The 27,887-nt window shown below is 37.7% G+C and overlaps 1 protein-coding gene across 1 annotated transcript in view; it reads left to right on the forward strand.

Annotated features, from left to right (window-relative positions):
- LOC125239294 (tubulin beta-2 chain-like) overlaps positions 1-27,887 on the forward strand; it is a 62,316-nt gene that overhangs the window by 9,979 nt on the left and 24,450 nt on the right. Inside the window, exons 2-7 of the mRNA XM_048146836.1 lie at positions 16,922-17,033; positions 18,528-18,650; positions 18,807-18,908; positions 20,013-20,140; positions 22,658-22,825; positions 26,703-26,817. Of these exons, the coding sequence (XP_048002793.1) occupies positions 16,922-17,033; positions 18,528-18,650; positions 18,807-18,908; positions 20,013-20,140; positions 22,658-22,825; positions 26,703-26,817 (748 nt within the window). The remainder of the gene's footprint in view (positions 1-16,921; positions 17,034-18,527; positions 18,651-18,806; positions 18,909-20,012; positions 20,141-22,657; positions 22,826-26,702; positions 26,818-27,887) is intronic.

Consider the following 27,887-nt stretch of genomic DNA (forward strand, 5'->3'; position numbering starts at 1 on the left):
TAATAGATTTCACTTTGAAATTGTTATTAAATTGATTAAGAATTACATTGAAAACATCTTGATACAAATGATTACAGTCATAATGCGAAAATGGTATTATAGACAAACTATGTAGAATTTCATTTTTGAATGATTCCAAGCGAGATCCAGTAATGGGTCTATATGTTATTGTTTGTGGAGTATCATGAATAACGTTTAAGAAAGCTGCCCTTTGGCCGCTGTGATCGGAATGAAAACAGTTAAATAATTTCTTATCTATACATTCACAGTTACAAAAAATATTATCTAGGCATGTTGCACTAGTCACACCTACCCGGGTAGGTTCAAGAAATAAATTAAATAAATTAAATGATTTAAACAAACAGAACATTTTAACAGTATTACTAGATGACTCGAGCAAGTTAACATTAAAATCTCCACATACAATAACATGTTTTTGGCCCTTGCATACTAAATTCAGAACATTTTCCATTGTAGATTCAAATATGCTGAAGTCAGCTGATGGTGGTCTATAAACACATACAATAATATATCTGTCTAATTCAACACATGAAATTTCTATAGTTCTTTCTATGGAATATTTTACAACATCTTTGCGCTCTTTACACTTCATACAATTTTTAACAATAATAAGGGAGCCACCATGAGCAGCAGATTTTCTGGCAAAAAACTAGCTAATTTAAAATTAACATAATCAAATATCAACTGTTCTTGCTTCAACCAATGTTCAGTAATACACATAACTTCAACATTATTATTATCTAAAAATAATCCTACTTCTAATTCTTTGCTGGAAAAACCCTGAATATTCTGGTGAACAACGTTCATATTCAGGTGTTTTTCCGCTGTCTTACAATCTAGTTTAAATGAGGCATGGGGTCCTTGGCTTTGTCAGCTGACTGAGACTTATATATAACACTATTACATCTATTTGGCTCAATATTGAAGGCCAATAACTCCACTAAATATACAAATAATTTCTTTGGCAAAAATACCTTCCGAGGAGCTAGCATGAAGCGCTCAATGAATTTATTTAAGTCAAAGAAATGGTACTTTTTATTAACAGCTATGGCATGGTACATTAAAGAATTATAGTAAGCTATCTTACAATTATAGTCATATGATACATTTTCTGCATAAGGTAGTGCACATAATATAATTTTCCCCACACCAGATTTTTCAATAACATTTAGTGTGGACATTAATTTATCTATGCTAAGCTTATCTACATTAAGACTATTTCCTAATAAAATTACTAATGTAGTACTGCTATCATAACATCCCTTTGAAATAAGGTCACATAAATGAGACAAAGTAATGTTTTGATAACAGTAATTTGTCACTTGTTGCTCTAACTGGTAGCTTAATAATGGGCCCATTCCTAACCCAATCTGATCTGAAAAAACAACAGTCTTACTGACTGCTCTAGGGGGCTGTTTAACTACTGCCGCATGCCTAGTTGTGTCGTGGGCCACATCGGCTTGAATAATCTTTGCTGGTGGCATTTGGCCACAATTACAATGTTTTCCATTTAATAATGCCTTACACCGCTCCTCCAAATCTCTATTTTCTAGCAGCATTTTATTAAAAGCCTGTATGTGCTCCTCAACTTGTTTTTTAGTAGTCTCATACATGGTGGAGTGTGTGTGTGGATTGAGTGAGCACCTTCCGAAAATAAAAAAAAATACTCTGCTCATTTAGTAAAAGTTCTAAAACAATTGTAAAACGAATCTCTGAATTTGTAAAAAGATAAATCAAAAGATACAGCCATTAACATGTGCTCACTCAGTTCTCACAAACTACCAACGAAAACAGTGAATATATTCATTTAACATATAATATTTATATACTAACATTTAGTAAAAAATAGGCCAACCTACCTCTATAAATATTAGATCACCTAGTGACGTATTAAATTTTTTACAAATAGTTTCTTATGCTCACTCAATCCACACACTTTTGAAAAGCCGAATTTTGATGAAAAACATAAGATTTAGACCGCTATTATATGTGTATAGTTTAGTAAAAGTGAAATGGGAATTTGTAAAATACAAAACGAACCACTAACGTGTCAGGTTTTTTTATAATAAATTTTTGTAAGTGCTCACTCAGTCCACACGTTTTGAGAAAGTTAAAAATGTAAATATCTTACGATTTGTAGCACCTAAGACACTCGAAAGTACTTCAACATTTAGTAAAAATTTTTACTAAATATCCACCATCTAATATTTTATATTCGTTGTCTGGTTTTAAAGATATTCAGACATAACTTTTCTTATACAAATGTATCAAGTAGGGTGACCACACTATGTCGGCTCCTGATTTTCCCCACCTTCCCATTGTCATATTGAGATTGGGGAGTTTCGTTCAATTTTGATAATAGTTTACCGGATTTGTAAGTGGGAGCGAGAAAAGAATAACTATTTCTCGCTCCCACTTACAAATCCGGTACGCTCATCTGTTAGCGCGATTAGATTACCAGGTTCTGGTTTCTTACTAGTGAAGTATTATATTCTTTGTTTCTTACCAATTATCATTCATGTCCTTTTTAATGCATGAATGTCGATATGGTTATTATCTTGACGTCGATAAAAATTAAACAATACACATCATCACTAGGCCAAGAACATAACCTAAAAACAGTTTGCACATGGAGAATTAATATGGTATCAGTTTAATATTATCAAAATTGAACGAAGGAAACTCCCCAATCTCAATATGACAATGGGAAGGTGGGGAAAATCAGGAGCCGACATAGTGTGGTCACCCTACTTGATACATTTGTATGAGAAAAGTTATGTCTGAATATCTTTAAAACCAGACAACGAATATAAAATATTAGATGGTGGATATTTAGTAAAAAATTTTACTAAATGTTGAAGTACTTTCGAGTGTCTTAGGTGCTATCAATCGTAAGATATTTACATTTTTAACTTTCTCAAAACGTGTGGACTGAGTGAGCACTTACAAAAATTTATTATAAAAAAACCTGACACGTTAGTGGTTCGTTTTGTATTTTACAAATTCCCATTTCACTTTTACTAAACTATACACATATAATAGCGGTCTAAATCTTATGTTTTTCATCAAAATTCGGCTTTTCAAAAGTGTGTGGATTGAGTGAGCATAAGAAACTATTTGTAAAAAATTTAATACGTCACTAGGTGATCTAATATTTATAGAGGTAGGTTGGCCTATTTTTTACTAAATGTTAGTATATAAATATTATATGTTAAATGAATATATTCACTGTTTTCATTGGTGGTTTGTGAGAACTGAGTGAGCACATGTTAATGGCTGTATCTTTTGATTTATCTTTTTACAAATTCAGAGATTCGTTTTACAATTGTTTTAGAACTTTTACTAAATGATCAGCATATTTTTTTTTATTTTCGGAAGGTGCTCACTCAATCCACACACACACCATGGTGGATACTGCCAAAAGCTCATCTTTCAGCCTGTTAATGTCGGCATTTAATTTCAGAAAATTTGATTCCTTGACTTCCAGCTCTGAATGACAGTCTTGAACCCTATTTTTCATAACTGTTAATGTATGTTTTAATTTACTATATTTTTTAATACATGCCTGGCCTTTGATCAGCTTTTGGGTTCTCCTAATATACCTATTAATCTTAATGTACTTTTTTAACTTATTACTACTATTAAAGAATACTATGTGTTTGGAGTCCCTACTCAATTGTGTTTCACCGCTTACCAACTCTTGGTACACATTCTGTAACTGCGAAGCATCATCATAGTGCTCCCGCTCTTTCCTAAACAAATTAAGTTCCTCATTAGCCGCACCCAGTTCTTCTTCTAACTGTGTGATGCGGGCCAAGGCCACTTCATGTGTCGATGCGCACTGGTTGAAGGTGTCTATTGTGCCTTGCAAACGGTCCACTTCTCCGCGGGCATCAGTCAGCTGCACATCATTGTCCGCCAGCTCCCTTTTCAATTCTGAGTTTTTGTTGATTACTTTCTGGAGCTCCACTTCGCTTTCCTCCCTTTCCTCCAACAACTGCTTCGACAAGGCCCTCGACTCTTGTAGGTCCTGTGCTGTTGTTTTTAGCTGCATCTCTAGTTGTCGTGCCGTTGCCTTGCGAGTTTCGGTCGCAATATTGGTGTCCATTGTCACTCGTCTGGCTTTCTGAAAGATGTAATAAAAAAGGATGAGTACTTATCTCAACAGAGATTGAAAGATTTGCCAAGATGACGACAGAGATGAGAGCTGTAGGAATGAATAGTGTGCAGTGTGTCAGTAGTCGGCAGTGTCTGTGGCGAATGTGTCTTGTCTCGTCTTGTGCTTCCACTAGTTCGTCAAGCAAAGGGAAACTGCACGGTGCCAATGTTGTTTGTTTGACGTTGCTCACGGCCGCAGCAATGAGCTTTGTTTGAGTGTAGAAATAAATGATAAATAAAACGGAATACTCTCCCCGTTTCAAACGCAGATTCCAACGGCTGCGATCACTCGTTGACAGTTGGGTAGTCCTGCCTCAAAGTCCAATAAATATTCGGTGTAACGTTGTCAATTTCACCAAAACTGTATCACTGATAATACTTTACTAATTAAATTAACTAACAATGAGTAGAACTCCTCTTTAAAGCTAAAAATATAATTAAATTTCAATATTTGAAATCAGCTGGTCACAGAGTCAACTTGACAGCTCGGCGACCGTTCGGAAACTCCGTGTATATATCGTTGTCCGAGTACCCACAACACAAGCCTTCTTGAGCTTACCGTGGGCCTCAGCCAATCTGTGTAAGAATGTCTTATAATAGTTATAATATTGGGGGTAGGTCTCCCCTTCATTTTGCGTCACCGAATAAAACTTAAACCTCTCGTGAAATCCACACGTTGTTGGTGTAAAATGACGGTCCAAAAGCAAACAAATGTCAGCAAATGGAACAACTTGGAGATCTTTCGGTAATGCTAAATCTGAAGCCAACTTGTAAGTGGCATCGCTGAGTGCGCTCAGCAGCACCGCCCTTTGCTTCGTTCCCGTCGCGTCACTGGTTGCATTGATGCCATTAGCAATGAACCACTGCTGTAAACGTGCTTTATACTCTTTCCACGTTTGTGTGTTGTGGTCAAAATTCGTCAAAATTCCAATTTGAGACGAATTATTCATGTCTGCCACTTAGTCACTTTTTTTACACACGCGGGTAGATCGTCGCCACTGTTAAGTATCGGGACGGGATGAGTGAAAGGATTGCTGCTCGTACACTAGTTTTGAAATTACTAAACGTCCTTTTTCAAAAATAGCATTACGTCGTTTTCCACAGACATTCGAACGACGAATTCGTGCGTTCGAATTTCAAAAATCGATTCCTTTTGTACTTAAACTTGTAGAATAATCTTCCTCCCGTTGCACAGTGTGGGATCAGACCTCATTTTTGACCATGGTCTTTTTATTGTAAAACCCGGTAGCCTAGACCAAAACAATGCTACGACTAAAATTCCCGAATGTCAAATATGACTAGTTAACGAGAAATTATTTTTTGAAATTTAGGGTAAATGTACCCGAAAATTGACTAAAACTCAAAATATCCTGAGAACGGTATCGATTATCAAAAAACTTTTTTAAGAGAACTTATAGAACTACCAATATACTATCGTATGGAATAATCAGCACGGTAATAGCATCATTCATATCGGTATTAGAACCAAATTAGTAATTTTCGATTTTGATTTTTTTTCTCGAAAGTTCCTGTATATTAGCATTTCTTTTATTTTTTTACTGAAAGGTGATTAGCTTCCCTATATGCTATAATTTTTGCATTAAGCAATTCCATAGGATCTAGAAATTATGGTGTGTTTAAACGTCCCATATAAAATCCCCATAGAGTAATTAAGCACACCATAATTTCTAGATCCTATGGAATTGCTTAGTGCAAAAATTATAGCATATAGGGAAGCTAATCACCTTTCAGTAAAAAAAAAAATAAAATAAATGCTAATATACAGGAACTTTCGAGAAAAAAAATCAAAATCGAAAATTACTAATTTGGTTCTAATACCGATATGAATGATGCTATTACCGTGCTGATTATTCCATACGATAGTATATTGGTAGTTCTATAAGTTCTCTTAAAAGTGTTTTTTGATAATCGATACCGTTCTCAGGATATTTTGAGTTTTAGTCAATTTTCGGGTACATTTACCCTAAATTTCAAAAAATAAAATCTCGTTAACTAGTCATACTTGACATTCGGGAATTTTAGTCGTAGCATTGTTTTGGTCTAGGCTACCGGTTTTTACAATAAAAAGACCATGGTCAAAAATGAGGTCTGATCCCACACTGTGCGTTGGCATATTAGGGCCATTTTTTTCAAAGTTGTCCACCCCACTTTTTTTGTGACATGGGTATTTTTTACGCGATTAATACTCATAATAGAGAGGTCTTTGAGGAGAAAAAAAATGTCCCAAGATTTCCATACATTTTTTCGTACCTTCCATTCCGTTACCGCCATACAAAATGTATGAAAAAATGGTAACGGAATGGGAAAAAAACCTTGGGACACTTGTTATCTCCTAGTAGAATTGAAAGAGCTCGTGATTCCGAGTGGAAACCACATAAAAATATTTCCAAATCCAAAAAAAAAAGTGGAATGGACAACTTTGAAAAAAAAATGGCCCATTAACATCAAACATGATGAATTTAATATTATGCCCCTCCCTTGCGAGTTCATCTACCAGGCAGCTCTCTTCACACACAACTACTTGGGTACTTTTTGTCGACGTGGCGTGAACCCATCCCATGAGTTGCGAAGCAACAAACTCGCCCACCTGCTCGTCACCCCCGCACACAATCTGCGCAAATCCGAACGGTCGATGTATATTGTCGGCCCGTCAGTATACAACAAACTGCCAGACGAAGTAAAAATAAACAAGTGCGAGTCGGACTCGCCCACCGAGGGTTCCGTATGTGAGGAGTCCTCGGATAAATAAGACGAACGCCTTTGAAACAGTACTTTGTATTCTTGATAATCTTATTTATAAGTACATCAGATACAATTGTCTATCCTATTTCCCTCGAGTTCTTCGTCAATCGCCTAATGGCCGCCCTGCGCACATCTACCGCCACTTTTCTATATTCAATCTTCAACTACCCTTTATGTTTTAATAGTGCGTTTAGAGAGGATGCTAACAGTCGGCCATTCTGCAATCGGAATGTCCTCGTTCCGACATAGCTCGGCCATTCTAAATGCTTAAGGTATGGCCCCATACCTAAATGAATGTAATTAACATACACAATTATACGCAAAAAAAAACACTACATTTTTTTTTTTTTTAAACAACAATATAAGGATACTTTCTTATTTAAAGATATGATTTGGAATTTCAAGATAGGTAAATAATTACACGTTTAATATATGAACCAATCATAATGCAACAAAGTATTAATGTAATAATTTAACATTTTTCTTTTACTTAATGTGAAAAGATAAAAGACATTATTATGAGCAAAATAACATTGAAGCTGACTTAAACTGGGATTCAATCGTATAATATTTGCTATTAAGTTACACTAATTTATATTATCACTTAAATCACAAATAATTCAATAAACATATTGTTCATTATACTCATTATCATATATTCAACCATCCAAAGAATCAGAACTGTAAATCTTCTTAAGCCACCCGAGAGCCAGTCTTCATTAATCATCTCTGTTTCTTGTAAGAACTATTGTAAGTAGTTTCTGACTATTCAGCGATCGTCCTGGGTAATTTCCGACTACCCAGCGACGGCCACACTTCTGCACTCGTCCTGGGTAATTTCCGACTACCCAGCGACGGCCCGAGTTCCTTGCTCGTCCTGGGTAATTTCCGACTACCCAGCGACGGCCATAACTTCTTAGGAGACCTGAGCAAACTCCGATTACTCAGCGACACCCACGCTCCCATGTGCGTCCCGACAACTCTCCGATTGCCCGGGGACAGCCAACGTTTCTTATATCTATGCTGCAACTGTTAGAACAGGAATAGGGAGCTGTCATAAAGTCAGATTATTACATCAATCAATAATTAACACTACAATTATAAACAGCAAGAGAACAAATAGGCAGTCCGATTTCTTAAACTGTCTAAAACAATGTAAAATAATATTAAGATCCATAAACGCAGACGTTAAGGTTAAAATGCCGAAAAACAACGCTCTACAACTTCCTTAAAAACAACTTATTCTTCATTTGAATCTGTTTCTGAATTGTCACTAAGCTCGCTAGCAATTGGTGATAGACAAATTGAAACCCATGGTTTTAGTTGATCTGCTGAGTATACATTCTTATACCGTTTTTGAGCGTGACCCGGTATACTTGATATCTCATATCTATCGTTTTCCAAGACAGATGTTACTCTAAATGGTCCTCGAAATTTAGGTGCCAACTTTTTGCTTTTCCCCTTTTCAGGGTTATGGTTAGGTATCATTATTAAATCACCCTCTTTAAATTGTTTCGTCATGGCCCTGTCTTTATCGTAGTATTCCTTCATTCTCGCTTGTCCTTCCTCTACCCTCTTCTGTACTTTCTCCCTCATTTCTTGTCTTTCTGTATCTGACATCTGTTCATCTGTTTCTAAAGCTCCTTTCAGAATACCTTCACTCTGGCTTGTAGTTCTTTGTCCAAACATAATTTCAGCAGGCGATTTCCCTGTACTTTTATTGATGGTGTTATTCAAACTCCACTGCAGCTTATTTACGTGTAAATCCCAGTCCTTCTCATCCAGGCCGTGGTTCATGGATGAGAGAGAGTTTAGTATCGTCCGGTTATATCTCTCGATCTGCCCATTAGCCCGTGGTGTCGCGACAGCGTTCAAAATATGTTTAGTTCCAATAGATTCAATATAGGTTTTAAACTCTTTCGAAGTGAAGCTGGAACCCTGATCTGATATAATAATTTTTGGTCTACAGAATGATGAGAATATGTCATCCAATACTTTTATGGTGGTTTTTGATTTTGTATTCTTTACAGCCTTGACAAAAATGTACTTGGTAAACCCATCGATAACACCGAGTATGTAGCAATTTCCCCTTTTGCTTTTAATAAAAGGTCCAAGATGGTCCATATGAACCGTATGAAATACAGCGTTAACTTTGGGGATCGGATGTAGGTAGCCAGATTTTTTACCACCTAGTTCTTTGTTATACGCACAGTTAATGCATGCATTAACATATTTCTTGATGAAACGGTTCATCTTGGGGAACCAATAGTCGGCTTGTATTTTTTCAAGTGTCTTGTCGAAGGCAAAGTGACCTGCCTCGTCATGATTTAATTGGCATATCTTCCAGCGGGCAGAATTTGGGATGACCCATTTTAATTTTGTACCTACCCGCCGATAAACTTTATTGTCCCGGAGTACATAATTGGTTGTAATATCCTTAACATCATCCTGGCTAGTTTCTAAAATACTTTTTATGTGTTTAACACGTGGGTCTGTCATCTGCACTGTGTGTAGCCAATCATTCGTGGTAATGTTCAGGATTTCTACTTCGTCTTGGTTTTCCGGTGGTAACACTGGATTCCGGCTTAAGGCATCGACGTGTTGCATTTTGTGTCCTGGTCTATATTCAATTGTAAAATTGTATTCCTGCAGAAGCAACCACCACCTCGCTATCTTAGGAATCAAATCTCTTTTGGTCAATGTTGTCCGTATGGCATTACAGTCGGTAATCACCTTAAATTCCAATCCGATCAAATAAATTCGGAACTTTTTGAGAGACAACACAACTGCCATGGTTTCCAACTCGTAGGAGTGCCAAAAGCTTTCCTCACGAGTTGTTTGCCTGCTGAAGTAGGCGACCGGTCTGAGAGGAGATTCTTCGTCTGGCCTTTGTAGAAGGATCCCACCTACACCCAGCTTACTGGCATCACAATGAACCTCGGTTATATATTCCGGGTCATACAATGCCAGTAATGGTCTAGAAATCAGCTTAGACTTTACCTCTTGGAATGCATTCTCCTGATCTTGGCCCCATTCCCAAACTACTCCTGACTTCGTTAGCTTAGTTAGGGGTTGTGCAATCGAAGCAAAATTATGCACAAAACGCCTGAAGTAACTAGCAAGGCCGACAAACTGTCGGACTTGATGAACATTGTCTGGCTTAGGAAACTCTGCGACTGCCTGTATTTTCTTACTGCCTGGTTTAAGTCCAGCTTTTGTTATTTCGTAACCCAGATAATCTATCTCTGATTGGAAGAAGTGACATTTCTTGAGATTAAGTGTTAACTTAGCCTCACGCAAGAGCTCCAATATCTGTTCCAATTTACTAAACGCTTCTTCTATCGTACTGCCTGTCGATAGTAGATCATCTAAGTAGGGGATGGCCAGCTCAAAACGTTTGGACCCTAGTGCCTTGTTTATCATGCTCTGAAACACGGCTGGCGCATTTACGAGCCCAAACGGCATTCTTGTATACTCGTAATGGCCGTCAGGTGTCACAAATGCCGTTATATAACGAGACTCTTCCGCCACTGGTATCTGATAGTACCCAGATGCCAAGTCTAAACTGGTGAAGAAGGATTTCCCACTAAGCCGGTCTAGTTGGTCATCTATGACTGGCATAGGGTAGCTGTCCTTTATGGTCTTCTTATTTAACGCTCTATAATCAACGCAAAGTCTGTAGTCGTTATTCTTCTTGCGCACTAATACGATAGGACTAGCGTACGGGGACTGAGACTCACGTATGATGTTGTTTGCCAACAATTCTCCCACCATTTCCCTTACCTTTGCACGTTCGCTATACGGTAATCTATATGGTCTATACGTGACGGGTATACTATCATTGAGCTTAAGAGTCATTTCCGTAATAGTAGTGAGGCCTAACTCTTTCATATTAAAAGCAAAACAATCCCTAAAATTATTTAGTAACTCAAGGAGACGGTGTTTATGCTCACTTGATACATTAGGTCCAATATTTAACATTTCTAGCGTAATTGGTTCCTTTAGTGAATTATCATTGGTACCATGATGTTCACTTCTAGTCTCAACATTAATATTGTTAACACATTTTTGATCAAACTCAGGAACATAAACATGTTTATTATCTAGTTTAACCGCACGTCCGATTAATTTAAGCTTAGGCAAAGAAACAGTCTTAGAAGTTGGGTTCATTAACATACAACGGCCCTTGCCCTTTAGAAATTGATAAATTCCTTGTAATAAAATGTATTCGTTGTCTGGTTTTAAACATACGCTTCCCGGAATGAATAGCAAGCCCGTATACTCGTCATCTGTATGAACACTAATATCGGTCAGTCCTATAACGTTGACGTTTTCGGTAATTATTACACTTGTCCGATCTACATCTGAATGATCGCAATAAAATGTTAATTTTTCACTTGTTTTATGTACCACTACCGTCGGTAATTCTGTTAATGTTTGCCCGATAAGCGTATCGGTTTTAAGCAAATGGTCTGCAACAACTAAGGCCTCGACGTCAGCGTCTATGGTATCTATCTTTATATTAACTATCACCCTACCTTGTGGCATAACACTCCCATCAGCAAAACCTTTAATAAGGGGAAGTTGTGTCTTATTTAATATTAACCCTAACTGTCTAGCTATCGATTCTTTAACAAGCGTGCACTGACTACCGAAATCTATATAGGCCGAACATGGCACATTATTAATAGTTATTGTCTTATAATACTTACTATCTGCGTTCCCAGTGCTAGTTATTCGTAGCACCGTTTGAGCTGAGCCACTTTCATTGCTCGGCTTTTCGGTTGACTGTGTGGATTTAACATGATATTGACCCTCAGTACAACGATTTGTATCGTGGCCAAGACGCGAACATTTCCCACAACGCTTAATAGGTTTTAAGCATTTACGAGCCGTATGGCCAGGCTCGCTGCAATTAAAGCAAATTAAGGTATTATTCGCCGTTCGTTCACGCGTGCCCTGTACTCCATAAGAATTAGAATAGTTTTTGCGACTCATTCCACGATCACGGTCATGTTGTAACTCATTTTTAGAGGGCTTATTATCTCTTTTAACATCAGCGTTATTTCTTTTGGATATACGGCGTAAGTATCTAAGCAACTGTGCTGTCCTTTTAAAGTTTGACCCTTGAGCATTAAGTCGAATGTTATGGTCGAATATGCCATTGATTATGCAGTCAACGGCATTTCGACCTTTAAGACCACACATTTTCACTAGTCTCGCTTTGTCATGGAAGTACTCCTCCAATGACTCGTCCCTTTTACTTCTCCTAAGCAGCATTTCGTTGAGACGGTCTGCATAATTGCGGTCATCAGGGAATGTTCGTATTATTTTCTTCTGCCATTCTTTCCAACTTAGATCTACCGTACGCCTCCCCTGATACCATTGCTTAGCGTTGCCAGCTAACTTAGGTATTGCATGGTAAATTATCTGTCTCTCGGTCCAGCCGTATATCCTTGCCGTCTCATTGACTTTTCGGACCCAGTCTGTTGCAGTCTGAGTATGTGTATCTGGATCAAATTGCGGAATAACGTTGTGAGCCCCTTCGAAGTTATTTCCTTTATTTGCCAACACCTTTATAAATTTGTTTAGGATATTGTCTCGGCTAGCCGCAGATTCAGAACGATACCGTCTTCGTTTCCCGTGACGACGAATGCGATTTCGAGGTCGATCACGGTAGTTCTTGAACGAACTTTGCGAAGAAGAATCAGCTGATATTGAATCATAACGGCGTCGTTTTCTACCACGATGTACGGATCGATACGTACTGTCACTGTTCGTATCTGATGACTGGTCACGATGACGTTTCTTTCGAGAACTCTGAGTACGGCGGCTGCGTTGCAAGGTTATTCGAGTACTCGAACTACCGCCACTGCTGCTAGAATTGCTTCTACTCGTACTTTTGTCGGAACGCGAAGGCGACCTACGGCGCTGCCGAGAGCGACTCCTATACGTGGTACGCGCCTTCTGTCTCTTATTCGTTTTGGTGACGGAGCGCCGTCGAGCCTTGTAACTTTCATGACGATTGAGACTACGTGAAGCTCGGTTGAGTAGCTTGGTACTCCGAGGCGGCGGCGGTGTGTATCGTGACTCGTTATCCGAAGACATAATGTCAAATATTGGTCAGCAGAAACTGAATAATCGAATTATTTGTGTAAAACCCAACCATAGTACATTACATTTTATTTTGATTGATGTAATAATCATTCCGACATTATTGAATTACGAAGGTATACGAGGTATTAGTAGGAAGAGACAAGGAAAGAAAATAAAAAAACTCATTAGCTATTGTGAATTAATCCATGTAACGTAGGAAGGCCAAGTACTGTTCTATATAATTATTTTTTTATAAACTTATCTCTAGCAAAAAAATAATTATGGAAACCTAAAGTCAGGGGTCGTGATAAACAAAACCTATACCTATTTATTACATTAACACATTCGCGGACTATAAATGTCATGTGTCCGGAAACGTGGTAAAGTTCCCGCTTGATCGTTTTGTTAGCCAGCTAGTATCATCCATAAATACATATAATATGTATATGTGTAAATATTTTAACATGTATACCCGATGACAAAGACACAATGACAGTTTGAACAAAACACAATGTTACTCTTCAAACGATCTTTTTTTAAAATTTTGCTTTATTTTAAATTAATAAACAACATGTCAAAGTAGGTACACACCGTTTTACCCATGCAAATTTGTGTTGGCAGAAAATAAAGAATTCAGATTAGCTTAAATATTTTAAATTTCATCATTATTTCAATTTAATTTCTAAAATTAATGATAATAAGTAGGTAATGAAATCCTGTTTATTAATTGATATAAATCTCCTTGGGCATTTTAGTTTTTCTATTGAAATCGTTTACATTGTATACAGGTGGTGTCATTCGCAATGTCGCGCAGATTTGTCAAATTTAACCTCTAACAGTATGACATTACGACCCACATCACGCACCTTCGCGAATGAGACCATCCATTAGTAAGATTGTAAATAAAAATAGTGATGCAGAAACTCAGTCACTATCAACACATAGTGATCAATCGATTCGCGACTTTATTACTATCGCTAGTAGATCCAAATTCCAGATTCCAGACTCGCGATAGCGATGTCGATCGGTTAATGCGTACTCAATAAACATTTGAAATAATCCCGTGACCGTGATGTAGTAAAAAAACAATTAATCAAATAGGGACTTTGTTACTAACGCTAGAAAGTTCAAATTTCGACAAATGTTTTTGGTGAATATTATATAATTTATTTTACGATCTGTACTGTCATATTTTGGCAAAGTTTTAGTATACAATACATACTTGTCTATTTGACAGTTTACCAATGTGTTATCAAAATGATATTTTGTAACAATAAGTAAACGTATGACCATTTATCTCATTCTTAAAACTTCAATACTTAGATATATGTTTCATTTACTTGCATCCCCTTCGCACAAAAAGACTAGTTAATGTGACAGTCAAAGACAAACTACTTTTTGCCGATTTTTATCAAAATTCCAAATAATGTCATTGATTTTTACTGGAAATAATTTGGGATGCATCATTCACTTGTTTTCTTTTTTCATCGTCTAAACGTTATTGTTTGCTTTCAATAAGGTTTCATACACTTGTAGTTAATTGTATTTTGCATAGACTAAGCAAATTAACATTTAAACGGGAGTGATGCAACATCATGCAAAGTACAACATAATTATGTAAAAGAAATCATCATACCTGTGGGGTTTTTCCGTCGTTCTTACCACTTCTGACTGTGAGGAGTCCTCGGATAAATAAGACGAACGCCTTTGAAACAGTACTTTGTATTCTTGATAATCTTATTTATAAGTACATCAGATACAATTGTCTATCCTATTTCCCTCGAGTTCTTCGTCAATCGCCTAATGGCCGCCCTGCGCACATCTACCGCCACTTTTCTATATTCAATCTTCAACTACCCTTTATGTTTTAATAGTGCGTTTAGAGAGGATGCTAACACGTACAAACTTTCTTTCAAACTACCTAGTAAAAATAATCTCATATTTTCATATAACTCTAATGACTTGACTAGAAGACAAAAGTATAGGCACTAATGAGTATTATTGTGTATAGCGCCATCTCCCGGTCAATTTGCTAACTAATTTGCGCGACCTGGTTTTTCAGGGATAATTCTTTATATAATGTTAACCGATTTAAACAGTTTTTACTTTATTGGATAGAAGATGGTTTACGTAACATCTCGTATTAATTTGAAGTACGATATACATCCGCAAGGGTGGGTAAATTGAAAGTAAAAATCTGAAAAGTTTTTTGTGAATTAAAAAAAAAGTATTCAAAATACAAACACGATTATATTTTTCCTGTAATATTTAGCATAAAACCAATGTTTACTAAAATTTTCATAATTTTTCGTTGGTAAACTTCGGAGATAAGGGGGGGGGGGGGGGGACGGTATTTTTTTTTACATTTTCCTTCAAAATTCTTTTTTTTTCCACAACAAAAAAATTATAAAAAATAGCTTATTTACGTTCAATTTGAGCTCTTTCCAACGCTACCCCACTTGACCTAGTAACTTGAAATTTACAGTTTGCCCCCCTTTCATTTTGGCCATTTTCTACAATTAAAATTAATAATTTAAAAAAATTATACCTTCTATTTGTAGAGGTTCACAATGTTCACAACTATTGCAAATTTCAAGTTGATAGCATTAGTAGTTCTCGAGATATTTAGGAATGTGACAGACGGACAGACAGACGGACAGAGTCGCACCATAAGGGTTCCTGTTGTACCTTTTTGGTACGGAACCCTAAAAAGATGCGGCTTCCGCGGCGACCTTTAAATCTAAATTAAGGAAGTGGCTTCCCAGCCATGTTTTTTATTCAGTAGACGAGTTGCTAGAGCTCCCTGACATATAATATTAAGTAATTAAGTTATATTTATAGTAGTTTTGTAATAATTAGATTATGTCTAGAGGAGGTAGGGCATAGCGAATGATATTCCGCTTTGTGTGGTAGGGCACAGCACAGCGGATATCGTCTCGCTCGAATCTAGAGCAGAGCCCAACTGGGGTAGTACCTCCGCCTTACAGAAGACCGCAGCCAAATAGCACTAGACCCTACTCATAGTGTTGTGTTCCTGCCGGTGAGTAAGGCTGCCAGAGCTCAACGAGGGTGCGGTGTGCTGATGACGGGAGGACTCACGGAACTAACTTGTTCCGTCTATTGTCCTTTGAGTCGTCGGCAACCCGAACCCTCCTTAGAACTTGTACATTCCTTTTTGCTGTGTACTTAACACAGCAAAAGGGAGTGTACAAGTTTCTAATAGGGTGGCAACGCGCTTGTGACACTGTTTGAGTTGCAGGCGTCCATAGGTTACGGTGACCGCTTTACATCAGGCGGGCCGTATGCTTGTTTGCCACCGACGTAGTATTTAAAAAAAAAAAATGTAAAATGATAAATCTAAGAATCCATTCAATGTGTACAATGCTGTGAGCGTCAGGACCCCTGGACCACTACAGATATTTGATGTTTAGTACATACTAAAATTTAGTACCTATTTGATACTATTTGGTACCTGAGTACATATATTTGGTACCTCCACTGATATCGAAAAATCGAGCGAATAAAGTGGCCAGACATTCTGACGTCAGGATGTCTGGACCATTTTTGGTTTACATAGTTCTAGACAACACTACTAATTGATATCTTAGTCAATATTTACTACCTATTTGGTACCTGTCAATATATTTTTTTCAAATTTTTTTGGCGTACCAGAAAAAAGTTATGATGGAATTTAAAGTTGTGAGCCCAGCCGTGGCGTTGAAGTATGTAAGTATATGCAAATAGTATCAAATAGGTACTAAATTTTAGTATGTACTAAACATCAAATATCTGTAGTGGTCCAGGGGTCCTGACGCTCACTACAATGCTCATGACATGTAACCTGGTGTTATTAATAAATTATCTGTATCTGTATCCATTTCAGTTCTGGGAGATAATCTCCGATGAGCATGGCGTGGATCCCTCGGGGCACTACCACGGCGAAAACCCTCAACAGCTGGAGAGGATCAACGTCTACTACGAAGAAGCGTCGGGCGGTGAGTCCTAATTCTTGCGTACTTAAGACGATACGGTAGGGGCACAGACCAACCCCTATAGACATCCATTACAAGACGACTCGCGGTCGCCAGCCTTCCTAGTATTTGCACTGATATAAGCGCGGGCGCTCGCCGTGCCCGATCAGTATCGACCAAGTAACAGACCCGAAAGCAGCGCGTGTTTTTCGCACAAAAAAATTGAAAAAGGGTATTTTGATGCCTTAAAGATGTCCACCTGTAGTGTGAAATGGTGTGGAAAGGTAACAAGAAGCTCAAATTTAAAAACAGACGGCATTACATTCCACAAATAAGTCATATTTATAATTTATTCAGAGCCGGCATAGGTCAACTTACATTGGCCACTTACGCGTCAGTAGAGGGACAGTCATACTTCTGTCCCTTTTCATCTGGCGCGACTGCCCGCCGTCCTTGAAACGGCCAATCACAGCGCGCTTAACACATTCCCCGCCCGCTCCTCGCACCCCAAACACTGGTGACTCGTATCGCGAACAAAATATACAAGATTGCCACTCTATAGGAGGTTCTCTGTGGGTAGGGGTCAATTCTCCATACAAACGCTCTCGGCTATTTCCTCCCTGGTTTTTTTAAGATACACTGAGAGAAATTTGCATTGTGAATTTAACAAGTTCGACTTGTTGCGGTTTATCCGTTTGAATATGTCGCCTTCTATATACATTTATTTTTATTTTTTAGTGCCACCTATTAAATATTATCAGAATTACGCTGATGATACCTAAAAATTTTTTTTTCCAAATGTGACGTGATATCAAGATATTAGAATAAAGAAGCAAGTCATTTGTTCTTATAAAAAATAAAAACACGCAAAAATATTTGGGGAAAATATGATTTTGGCCACTTCCAGGCTGCGAAACAGCGCCATCTAGTTTTAAGCCTAAAAGGCCCATACATTTCAGGGGTACGGTTTTTTGTATGGGCTTTGTCTGTTCTGTATTATTCAATTCAATTTCAGAGCGGGGCTCTTGTCGGTGCAGCTTGATGAAGTTGTCTCCACTTTGGTCGATCCGAAGCCAGCCTTTTAGTGTCCTGGGGGCCGATTTTTGAGTCTCACTTCGTTCGAATTCAGAAAATTGTCACCGAAATTGCCTACTATTTTCAGTGACAATTTTCTGAATTCGAACGCCGTGAGATTCAAAAATCGGCCCCCTGGTACGACACGGCCCTTACATGTTCCTTTACTTGGCTCATATAACTCTTTCTTGGCCTTCCCCTTCCTCTCTTTCCATTTAATTTCCCTTCTATTATGTTTCTGATGAAATGGTCATGTCGTAGCAGGTGGCCTATCATCTTTCCTCTCCTATTTTTAATAATATTCAATAAGGTCCTCTTTTCTTTCACTCTATTTAGGACTGCTTCATATTATACTACTGCTTCATGTTCTGTATAGGTATTATATCGTCCTTGATTTACATATATAATGTTTTGTAAATAACGAAATCGACCTTTATGTTCTAGGTAAATACGTGCCGCGAGCGGTAATGGTCGACCTCGAACCCGGGACCATGGATTCAGTGAGGGCAGGACCCTACGGACAGCTCTTCAGGCCGGACAACTTCGTGTTCGGACAGAGCGGCGCTGGTAAGTGCCATCTAGCGGCGAGTAGATGGTACTACTAACTCACGAAAGATTACGAGTTGAAGAATTAGTGTAACTTTAGCAGCAGTGCTCTGCCTACCCTGTTCAGGAATACGGGCGTGGGTATGGAATAACTAATATTTTACGTATATGTTTCAGGTAACAACTGGGCCAAGGGACATTACACAGAGGGCGCTGAGCTCGTTGACGCCGTCATGGATGTCATCCGCAAGGAATCGGAAAACTGCGACTGTCTTCAAGGTACGATATTACCCATCTATTGGCTTCGTGCGAAGTGCATGGAGGGGGTAAGCAAAGCGATCGCAGTGCTTGCGGTGGTCAAAATCGACACTGATTGTGGTTTGTCATCTATCAAAACTCATAAAATATAATACAATGTGTAATGTTTGAAATGGGCAACAAATGTTGTTTTGTTGTTAATGCCCTGCCAGCATCAATTTATTGCCTCTTTCTGTGGTCTGGGGTTGGAAGTTTATACCGTGAGTAATGCTTTGGAAACTGATTTTTATTATTATATCCATGTCTTTATAATCGATTTACCTAAATGACACTTGAAATAGTAGCTCTTTTTATTCGATTTCTTTAAAATCAACGAAAAATCGTTAAAATATATGTTTATTTACATGTAATTTTTTGACATTTTCCACTTCAAGTTCACATGGTAGTGGGCGTAATTGTCGTGCACGTAGCCAATCTACAGATGTAGTGCCACAGAATATATAATAGTACAAGCACAGAAGGCTCACTCCTTTGATGTTCACAAAATGTCGCCATTGTAAATTCTTACTTACATCATCCTTCACCGAAAAGCGACTGGCAAAATATTAAATTACATTTCGCACATAAGTTCCGCAAAACTCATTGGTACGAGCCGGGGTTCGAACCCGCGACCTCCGGATTGAAAGTCGCGCGCTCTTACCGCTAGGCCACCAGCGCTCTACTTCCCTTACTTATTCCTCTATGGTGGTGGGAAGGGAATTTGGTTTTGGCTGAAAAAAAGCGCTGAAGTGTTACCCATGTGGGCTGGCATTCTCAGCATCATGCTGACGCCAAAACCATTTGCCACATTTTTGTTTAATATAAGATAGAATAATAGCTACATTTAATTTAGTTTTTAACATATTTACTTACATAATTGTATAAGAAACTAAGACTAAACTTTAGTCTAAATTTAGTACATGGATTTAATTTAGTATTTAGTTAAGTTTTTTTGTACCTACTTGCTAATTTGTTAATTCGTTTCTGTGGCAATAAAGAAATTTCAATTTCTATGATATAAATATAAACATGAAGAAACTATGAGGATTGAGGACCCAATATTCACGGGTACCTACTTTCTTCCAGGATTCCAGCTGGCGCACTCGCTCGGCGGCGGCACGGGGTCCGGAATGGGGACGCTGCTGCTCAGCAAAATCCGGGAGGAGTTCCCCGACAGGATCATGAGCACGTTCAGTGTCGTGCCTTCACCCAAAGTAAGAGATTACTATCTATCTATACTCGTCGACTTTAATCAGTCAATTAGGACACCACAGACACACCTCGGACACTGGCGATCAAATATATGAAAGAGGCGCGTTCCTAGCACACAGTCTAAACTCGTGTAGGTGAACGCGTACTATGCTTGTATTAGTGAAATATGACAGGTCGACTGTTCGCGTTTTTGACAGGCGGTAACTGTGAGGTAACCGAGAGGGGGTGGGTGGCACTTTCAGCGGGGAGCGGGAGTGGCCATACTGTACGATAGTACTCTTTATTATACTGTGCCACAGACTAAAGTATACTCGTAAGTGCTGACTTTTCAGTGTTGGATAGTCTTTGACACTTAGTCAACTATAATATTTCATTACACTTCACTTTAGTTAACTGAAATAAATTCAAAAATAGAACTTCATACAAGTTCTATACTAATTTGCGATACCTGGCAAATTTTTCTGCATCTGAAACACATTTTTTTTAATCTATCGCGTATCGACCAATCAGAGACGGGTATTATAAACAATTGGTTGCTAGGTAATTCGATGTTGATACAACGGTGAACGACGCTATTAACATTAATTTTAACTTGAATGATGATATTTTTCGTCCATTGATGATGAAAATGATGACTTATAGAAAAAGTATTGTATACAATAGTGATATAATTAAGCTTTTCACTCTCGTACCGAACTATTAGGCCACTCAGCAAGCTTCGTGGCCTAAACATGGTACTCGACTGAAAAGCTTTGTATTATATCACGATTGTATAAAATACTATTTCGAGACATGCTTAATGACATTATCAATCGGTCCCTTGCAACCATCAATGTGCCCGCTCTCCTTGAGCCGACTGGCATGAACAGGGATGATGGCAAGAGGCCTGATGGAGTGTCCTTGGTCCCTTGGAGTATGGAACGAATGTTAGTGTGGGATGCTACCATTGTCACCTGCGTAGCTGCTACATTGCCACCGTTGCACCTCCAACGGCGCCAGAAAGTGCCGAAATTTTGAAACGTAATAAATACAAAAGTCTTGGCAAAGAATACCTCTTTGTACCTTTTGGCGTAGAAACTCTAGGTCCATGGGGTCATAGTGCGAACAAGTTGTTTATATAAATCGCGAAGCGTCTGGTTGAGGTAACTTGGTGATCGAAGAACTGGCGACTTCCTCGCACAACGTATCAGCAACAGGCGCCATCTTGGATTTTTTCTATCGGAATCCTTTATCGAATCGGATAATGTGAAAACGGACTTATTGTGAAGTTGAACTTCGGGCCTTCGTGTTTGAAATACATTCTTGATTTCTGTAACTCAGACCCCCATTTCTATTTGTACATTGCTTTCGGTCAATATTTTTAACCCCCGACGCAAAAACGACGGGGTGTTATAAGTTTGACGTGTCTGTCTGTCTGTCTGTCTGTTTGTCTGTCTGTCTGTGTGTGTGTCTGTCTGGCATCGTAGCTCCCCAACGGATGAACCGATTTAGATTTCGTTTTTTTTGTCTGAAAGCTGAGTTAGTCGGGAGTGTTCTTAGCCATGTTTCATGAAAATCGGTCTACTATGACGGGGTCGGGGGTATTTCAAAATTTTAATTTTGTGGTTCACTGGCCACATCATCTATTGCAGATGATTGTTGCAGCGTCTAGTAAGTTAAGATGTACTGTCTGTAGGTAGTGTATCTAATAGGTAGATTGTTATTTTTAGATATAAGATCAAAGACCTTTACAGGGGACAGCTCAATCACATTTTTTGCCATACGAAATTAAACCTTATTACTGAAACAGAAAGTCGATCGTATCAGACTAGCGAAAACGGTCCACATGAGAGGGCATTGTTTGGGCTGGTGTCCCTCTCGCACGTGTTGCCAGTGTTAATGAGGTTCCCATATTAGTAGTATTTTTATCTGTATATTACCTGACTTTATAACTTCTTATTTTATTTTAATGTTATATTCAAACTAGGGTTTCGATATATTTGAAAATAATTATAATGTAATTATTTTGATGCCAGTAAATCAAAGATTTGTATAATTAAAAAATACTTTCAATTGGGTGTTAGTAGATTTAGTAGTAACTTTGAAAATTGACTGGTATCCCCAATTTATGACAGTGATGACGTCACTGAATAATGTTGACATTGTCAGCAAGTGCGAGAGGGACACCAGCCCAAACAATTACCTCTCATGTGGACACACTTTTTGACCTAACCAAACAATCTAGTTTAATAATTCTATGGATAAGATGGAGCGCATCGCCAACAAACTGTTTTACAGTTTGGCGAAACTTTAATGATGCTTGTGTACATTGTCTTTTTTGTTAAAAAAAAAAAAAGTGTTGTGTGGAGGTTGATTGCAACGTCTTCGGTGGCTAAAGAGATCTATACCAGAGCGGCATCTTCTACCACAGCGATCGCAGACATGATCAGAGTTCAGAGGAGGGGGTCTGGCAGCGCGTAGTTTTGTCTGCCTGAGGTTTTGTGGTTAGGTTATTTATAATTCTCTTCCCTCTATTCCAGGTCAGTGAAGTGGTCCTAGAACCGTACAACGCGACGCTGTCCGTACACCAACTGGTTGAAAATACAGACATGACCTTCTGTATAGACAACGAGGCGCTCTACAACATCTGCTTCCGAACGCTCCGGCTTGCCAACCCTAGCTACGGGGATCTGAACCATCTCATCTCGGTAAGGGCTCTGATGATACTCCTCGTTATACAACCTGTTTTTATTGAATTCCGTTAACTTAAAGGAAAGGTTCTTTAGATCAAATACTATTTATTTCTATAAGAAACTAACGTCTTAACTCTTACGGTTATCCAGTTATTAAAAAAATAAAGATAATTACTGAACACGTGTGTGACAACTAGATGTAGTTTGACACTGTTTTGACATTCTGACGTGTATCATAGATTGTAGGAATCCCTAGATAAAGGGTATGTTACGTCATCATGGCATAATGAGTTTCCACTACGACAATATATTATTGAAAGCCAGTTAAGAGCCCGTCACGATGGGTAAAAATTCAGTATCTGTCAAATTACCCCATTTACACACACTAACGCACGTCACACTCACCAACATACTTTTCGCACACTACCGCAATTTACTGGAAGAGGTCAGTGACCTAAGTGAGAGGAACTTAAGACAGGTCTATAGTTTCACTGAAGATCAGTTGTAACGTTAAAATCCCATCAAAACTAAAAAAGGGAAATATGAGCCAAGTTCAATATTATATATGCCTTGGTTGTTGGCGTCAACGACAAAAGCAGTGAGATCTAAACGGGTGCCAAGTTCAATGGCAGTCCTCAAAATGTTTTATGACAATTGATGACATAAAATATCATTTCTTATAACTTTTATAATAGAATAGAATAGAATAGAATATAATTAATTTATTCGTTAACACACACACAAAATAAACGTTACAAATAATAAGACATAAACAAGAAGGAGATCCAACGAAATGGTCTAATCTTCCGATCAGACCATCCGGTGAAACAATCACAACAGGCACATAATTTATGTATGTCACAAATATCAATATAAGAGCCAAATTTAAGACGTTTATGTGAAATAGTTTTTGTTGTGAGGACGCCCATAGAGGCTCCAAATAGTTCGTGTAATATTACACACGATGTTGTCTGCCAGTTCGGTTACTTGAACTTGGCTTGACACGCTGCCGCGTGTTTAGATTGCGGACAGTGTTAATTTAGTGTTACCATCTCACACGAATTGACTCCGATTATTTTTCAAAATAAATTTGTGCAAACACCATATAAAATCAAAACAACTCTGGTGTAAAAAACAGTGCTTCGTTTATTCTAATTATAAATGGTTAAACCCTTTTCCGAATGAATTAAAATAACTCACTGTTCCTGATCGGTTTAGCCATTATAACATCCGTTATAAATGCACTGAGACAAAGGTTGAGGTTATGTATGAACAGAGGTTGACAGTCAGTTTACATGTAAAATTGTTGCCATATATAGAATTCTTCATTAAAATAATAATTTTCAAAATTTAGTTGTCTGAATCTAAGGTTACGTGCCCCGTGTGCAAACACCATTTAAAAATTATATTGAACGTAAGAAGGTAAGTCATACAGAACAATTTTGTGATAAGATAATATATTATTACAATTAATAATTTCGCCATTTACGTAAATAATCGTTTATAGAATATAATTATAATGATTAGTTCTGTTAGTTTTTTCATACGCCACACTGAATGTCTCTTCGCGATAGAGAATGTTACACACACTGACTCACTAAATAATGTGACCAGTATAATGAAAATAAAGTCCAACGAGTTAAAATTAATTTCAAAACTCTTTCATTTTAATAAAGTTTAGAAGACAAAAAATACCTATATTTCTTATCATTGTATTAAAGTTACATATATTTTTTATTTCTCAACAATAATAAGTAGTAAACAACACAAAAAAAAACGATTTTAAACTGAGACTCTTTTAGACGTGACGATATTTATTTACCTTATTACTTTTGAATACATGCATAGCACTGGCAATCTTTTTGTATCCGTATATGATTTCCAGTGTCAAAAACAAATGTCATTGGAGCAAATTTGGCGACACGTCCGCTCCGAACGAGCCCGATCGGGCGTCTGACTCAATAGAATCTGTTCGCAATTTTGACGTTTGTATGGAAAATTTACGAAAGTTTATATTCAACATTGATTTTATTCGTTCTCTTTGTAAGGAAAAATATGAAAAGGTAATAATTCTGTAGTCCAGTTATCTAGCTTATAAAATAACATTATTTTAAAACTAAAACACGGTCGTACATATTCAAATTTATGAAGATGCCGACAGGGGCCGACCGCATTTTAGTTACAACTTTAAGTAAGTATGTATCTAAACACTGAAGCTTTAGTAGTTTCATGTGTTCTGCCTACTCCTTTATGGGATACAGGCGTGACTGTATGTATGTATGTATGTATCTAAAATTGGAAGTGTTTCCTGATTTGTACTACACACTATTTTGCATACACATACTTAAAGTTTTTAATTATCAAGAAAGCCTTTTGTTTGCCTAAAAGGTTTTCGAAGTAATTGCCATTTGATTCGAAGTATTTTTAGACAAATATTGATGTCGTTTAACTTCCATTTACTGTATTTTAGTAGCATGATAACACACATGTAAACTACTGAATTTTTAGTTTAGGATATAAGTAATGCGACAACATCAATTTTAGCAGCCTAAAGTATACAAAATTGAGCTCAGCTCACTCAGACGTGAGCACTATTTGCGGGTTTTCTTAAACTAGCGTCAGGAAAAAAATCATAATTAATTCAGGGAGTAACTTTACCTTGATGTTAACTACTGATTTTGTAGATAAGAATACGCGCTGTTTAAAACAAGTGCTTTTCTTATCAATAAGTATATACTGAAACTAAAACCGGACGTAGAAAACTATCAATTTTACGATTTTCTACTTTTTGATATTGACGGCCTCTTAATCATCCAAAATTAATATAATTTTCATAAAGAGAGAGAAATGCGGTATAACGATACTGATAGTCAGCTATACCTGTCTCTTTCAGTATACGGTATGCTACATGACAGTGTATATACATACCGTAGACGCGGTCCTAAACCTACTTAAAGACCCACGCGGTCCTAAGCCGGGCGCCAGAGGCGCCCTCTAACTTAAGTGTCGGGCGAAGCCCGACGCACGCGGTTCTAAGCCGGGCGCCTTCAGCGCCCTCTTACTTAAAGTGTCGGGCTTGTCGGGCGAAGCCCGACGCACGCATTAATAAGCCCGGCGCCTTCGGCGCACTTTAAGGTGTCGGGCGAAGCCCGACGCAGGCTTTCCTAAGCCGGGCGCCTTCGGCGCCCTCATATTTAATAAATGAAATAGTAACCCCAAAATAAGTTAAATAAAAAATAAGTTCAAAAACTAAAACCCGACTACTATAAAATGTGCTCTAAAAAGTATGAAACAAGATAAAATTGTTTCATGAAATGATCATGCATGAAATTCACAGCTGTGTATTCTTTTCAATACATAAACTCAATGTTATAATAAGTTTGTAAATTTTATAAATACTTGCAGAGATTCAGAAGATAGCCGTGGTCGTATGCCACCTATGTACTTACCTTAAAATAGTAGTCGGGTTTTAGTTTTTGAACTTATTTTTTATTAAAAACTCTATAGCCAATCAAAAATTTCCAAAAACGGCCTTTTTCATTGTGGCGCAAAAAAAGGTCTGATACTCAAGATTGGTAACAATTAACCAAAAAAGCTAAACGGTCCGACATAGATTATTTCATTGTTATTCAGATTCTCAAATTTCGTTCCGATTGATTAAGTTTTGAAGGAGGAAAGAGTCGAGAGCGGAACCTCGATTTTAAAGATTTTTTTGAAATATCTTTTGACTGAGTTGTTCTTAATGGACAATTTTTTTTCGATAAATCTAGTTAATAACACTTGTATATTTAACTAAAATTCCCAAGTTGAAAGGAGCGCCCCTTTCCATTTTATCATTTTCGCTACCGTATCCTCTTAACATCAATTTGTATATGATTTAATTTTATTCCAGTTAACAATGTCCGGTATAACCACATGCCTCCGTTTTCCCGGGCAGCTGAACGCAGATTTGCGTAAGCTGGCAGTCAACATGGTACCATTTCCCAGGCTTCACTTCTTCATGCCAGGTGAGTATCATACATACATACATACATACAATCACGCCTGTTTCCCAGAGGGGTAGGCAGAGATCACGGATTTCCATTTACTACGATCCTGACAAATCACTTTCGCTTCACACACTTTCATAACGTTTCTCATACACGCTCGTCGGTTTCGAGTACTTCTGACCTGGCCTTTTTGCAATATTTCCCCGATTTGAACAAGAAAAGTTCGCCTAGGTCTTCCACTTCTGACCCTTCCATTCTTTTTACATATGCTTTCTTCGTTACTCTCCTCTCATCCATCCTCTCTACATGCCCGAACCACCTTAACATACCCATCTCAATCTTTGTCACCACATCTACATACACTCCACACTTCTCTCTTATCACGCTATTTCTGAGGTGAGTATCATTATTTCATTACCTTGTATTTATTTATTATTTACTTTGGCCGTTCGTCTGATGGCGCGCAATGAGAAGTCTAAGGCTGGTCTTAAGTGTCACGCGGACCGACCGCGCGGAGCGATCCACACCGGACTAATAGGCTACTAAACTCATATAGAATTTGGCACGAGAAATGATTGTTTTTTGTAGTATTTTAGGTAGGTACATAAAAAACCAATATATATAGATTTTGGTTATTAAAAGTGAATGATGACTACGTATTTTTGATTAAAAATGTGTATAATATTTTTTTTAAACTTTGGCCACCGAAAACGCTGTCAGCCACGTAGTGACGTCATAGAACCTAACTTAACTTCATGTCAAGTCAATCACTGACATAATGAACTTTATGCCTCATACTTAAATGTCAGAAAGTTTTGTGTTTAATTCGATTGACGTCATGCAGACAATCTATAGATCAACATGGCTAATGTTGTTTTTGCCTGATTAAGTGAAAGTATAATACCTACTTTAAAAATGTTTTTTGCGGTTTTCAAGTCGTAATAAAATAATTATGGTTGTAACGCGAACATTTACCAAAATGTATAAACTCAGTGCAAACAAGCTTAGTTTAACCGGCCGCTACTAGATGGCGCCACCGGTACTGGTTTTCCGAGTGAACTTAGCAAATATTTAAGTGTTCCCGTAGA

The sequence above is a fragment of the Leguminivora glycinivorella genome, chromosome 25, assembly GCF_023078275.1.
Source record: "Leguminivora glycinivorella isolate SPB_JAAS2020 chromosome 25, LegGlyc_1.1, whole genome shotgun sequence".
In the NCBI taxonomy this organism is placed as follows: domain Eukaryota; kingdom Metazoa; phylum Arthropoda; class Insecta; order Lepidoptera; family Tortricidae; genus Leguminivora; species Leguminivora glycinivorella.